Source organism: Penaeus monodon, chromosome 19, assembly GCF_015228065.2.
Source record: "Penaeus monodon isolate SGIC_2016 chromosome 19, NSTDA_Pmon_1, whole genome shotgun sequence".
In the NCBI taxonomy this organism is placed as follows: domain Eukaryota; kingdom Metazoa; phylum Arthropoda; class Malacostraca; order Decapoda; family Penaeidae; genus Penaeus; species Penaeus monodon.
The window spans coordinates 16,742,780-16,745,557 of NC_051404.1; the positions used below are offsets into that span (position 1 = coordinate 16,742,780).

Below are 2,778 nucleotides of genomic sequence, written 5' to 3' on the forward strand. Positions count from 1 at the left end.
CTATAAAAAATTTTCCTGTACAGTGTTTCCCATTCTTTGGTGTTGACGTTGCACTCCTGGATGAGGAAGGTGCTGAAATCAAGGGCGAGGGAGAAGGCTACCTCGTTTTCCGAAAACCCTGGCCAGGTATCATGCGCACAGTCTATGGAAATCATGAGCGCTTTGAAACCACCTACTTCAAAAAGTTCCCTGGCTTTTATTGTACTGGAGATGGTATGTGGAGTTATAATGTTATGAAATATTTTTAGCCGATAAGGTGATTATTATTTAAGTGTAATTGTTCATTATTTATAAAGTTCAGTGCTTGCACTTATGGGTGAGGGAGGAAATGTTTATATTTCATGTATATAGATTATATCTCCATCCCTCCCCCTTCCCCATTAGGTGCCAGACGAGACAAGGATGGCTATATCTGGGTCACTGGCCGTATTGATGATATGCTGAATGTATCTGGTCATCTTCTGTCTACTGCACAGGTTAGTAACCCAATTCCTCTTTCCCGGCATCAAGTGATTTCATCTCCTAATTGCTTGTTGGTGTATAAGGGGCACTTTTTCCAGAAAAAAAACAAAAAACTAGAATTACCATGTCTAATATTTGGCATCCAACAAAACAGAAGTGGTAGCCAAGCACTGAATGCACAACACATAAAGTGAGTTGACCTGTGGTTGAGTTTAGCCTACCAAACACAGATATTCAATTTTTTTACTTAATATTACAAGACAATTTCAATCAAATAGTGATGTCAGACATATAGCATACAAAGCAATTTCAATCAAACAGTGATGTCAAACGTATAGCAATGTTGTTGACAATGACTACTTATTGTCATACAAATGAAGCTTGGAATATATAAACCTTTCTTCTGCCAGGCAGAGAAATGTAATATTATTGGTATTATTTTTTATTTAATGATAATGAAGTGTACCAAAAAAATCCAAAATATTATACATAACCTGTTTGTCAAATGTTTCTTTTCTTGTTATGACACACTATATACTGGATAACAAGTATCTAATGCAAGTACATTTGATCAGTACAAAGTAGGCTTCATCCCTGTTTATCATATGTAGTGCAGCCAAATGCATGTATAGTGGAAAACATGTTTCCTGTTCTGATTTTTCACTCAAGTGGCTGACTGTGTTCATTTCCTTGGCTCTGCATTGAGTGGGTGAAAGCCTTTGGGTTAAAAAGTCTGGGTTGAAAAAGAATTCCTCTTACACACCAGTGAATATTTTATATGGCATCTTCATCTTGCAGTTCCAGTTGTTCATTTTCTATCACTTCTTATTTCACATTACTTTTTTTCTCACTTTATGTATTTCATTTCTCATTTTGTAGGTTGAAAGTGCCATGGTAGAACACCCAAGTGTGGCCGAGTCAGCTGTGGTGGCAAGACCACATACTGTAAAAGGAGAGTGTCTGTACTGCTTCGTAACTCTTGCTGAGGGCAGTGAATTCTCTGATAAGCTTACAGCAGAACTCAAAAACAAAGGTAAGATGGTGTACAAAAAGTTGATGATAAAGCATATAATTTGTTAGTGATTCTGAAATCTATTGCAGAACAAGTTGATAATAATCACAATAAGTAGAATGAAATTTGGAGTTTCCAGTTTTGTATTTTTAGAATATTTATAGAATTAAACTAATTTTTGTATGTGGCCTCTCCCATTTTTACAGTCCGTGGCAGAATTGGTCCTTTTGCTACACCAGATTTCATCCAGCTAGCCCCTGGACTGCCCAAAACACGATCAGGAAAGATCATGCGTCGTGTTCTTAGGAAAATTGCCGTGGGAGACCGCGACTTTGGAGACATCTCCACTTTAGCTGATCCAACCATTGTGGAAACCTTGTTTCAACACAGACCAAAGGAGGGAAAGGTGTAGAACGTGTCAAGATGGGATTACACTCTGTATATTCTTGTTCATTTGGATTTCTTGGATATGTTTTTAAGTTTGAAATAACATTATTTTTTTGGAGGACTCGGTAAATGAAGACACTTTTATCTCTATTTTTGGCGATTTGATCCATGCAACATTGATAGTAGGATTAGGTCATGTTACCATGTGAAGGTGTCAAATATATCTGTTTGTACAGGGATTTACACTTGGACATCATTTGATTTCATGATTTTAAGTAGCTGTTCAAACTTTACTGGTATGTTGTGAAGGAGTAAAGCATTGGATGCTACCATTACTCTGTGTTAATCTCTTTGTGAATATTTTCTTTTCAAAATCTTTCCAGGAAAAAATAACAAAAACAGTGCAACAGTCTTTGAATGTTGATACCTCACTGCAATAGGTTGTGGGATGTGATTTTTAAATGTATGTGAAGAAAATGGGAATATTTGCAATCTTTATTTAGCTAATTTGTGAGAATTAGCTACAAAATGTGGTGGATGAAATTTTGCAGTTTATTCTTAATGACCAATGCTGCTTATCATTCCATTCTTTTAACTGAATGCCAGTGAATGGTCATATACCAGTATTTATGTATGTATACTTTTTCTGTTAATTCAAGATGTTATCAGATATTCACTTCAGTTTACAGAGTGATGGGAAGTTGGTTGGTTGAAGTCACTAAACAATGCATATCACTAGTGGGCCTCCTTTTTTACTGAACAATAACAGATCCTCACTGCCGACCTTGCTAAGGTTGTAAATTTTATTGTGGTAGAATTTTTTGATGAACATATCCCTGTGCTATGTCCTGTGAGAATGATATTCACCCTGAGATTTTGCTTAATATTATTAATGCTCATTATCACCTTCCTACAGA

General features: G+C 36.1%; 1 protein-coding gene across 1 annotated transcript in view; it reads left to right on the forward strand.

The window, feature by feature from the left end:
• The window catches only part of LOC119585102 (acetyl-coenzyme A synthetase, cytoplasmic-like), a gene marked incomplete in the record, with an annotated part of 90,055 nt that overhangs the window by 84,510 nt on the left and 2,767 nt on the right, over window positions 1–2,778 (forward strand). The window contains 4 exon segments of the mRNA XM_037933730.1: window positions 24–213; window positions 385–476; window positions 1,342–1,495; window positions 1,681–2,778. Of these exon segments, the coding sequence (XP_037789658.1) occupies window positions 24–213; window positions 385–476; window positions 1,342–1,495; window positions 1,681–1,886 (642 nt within the window).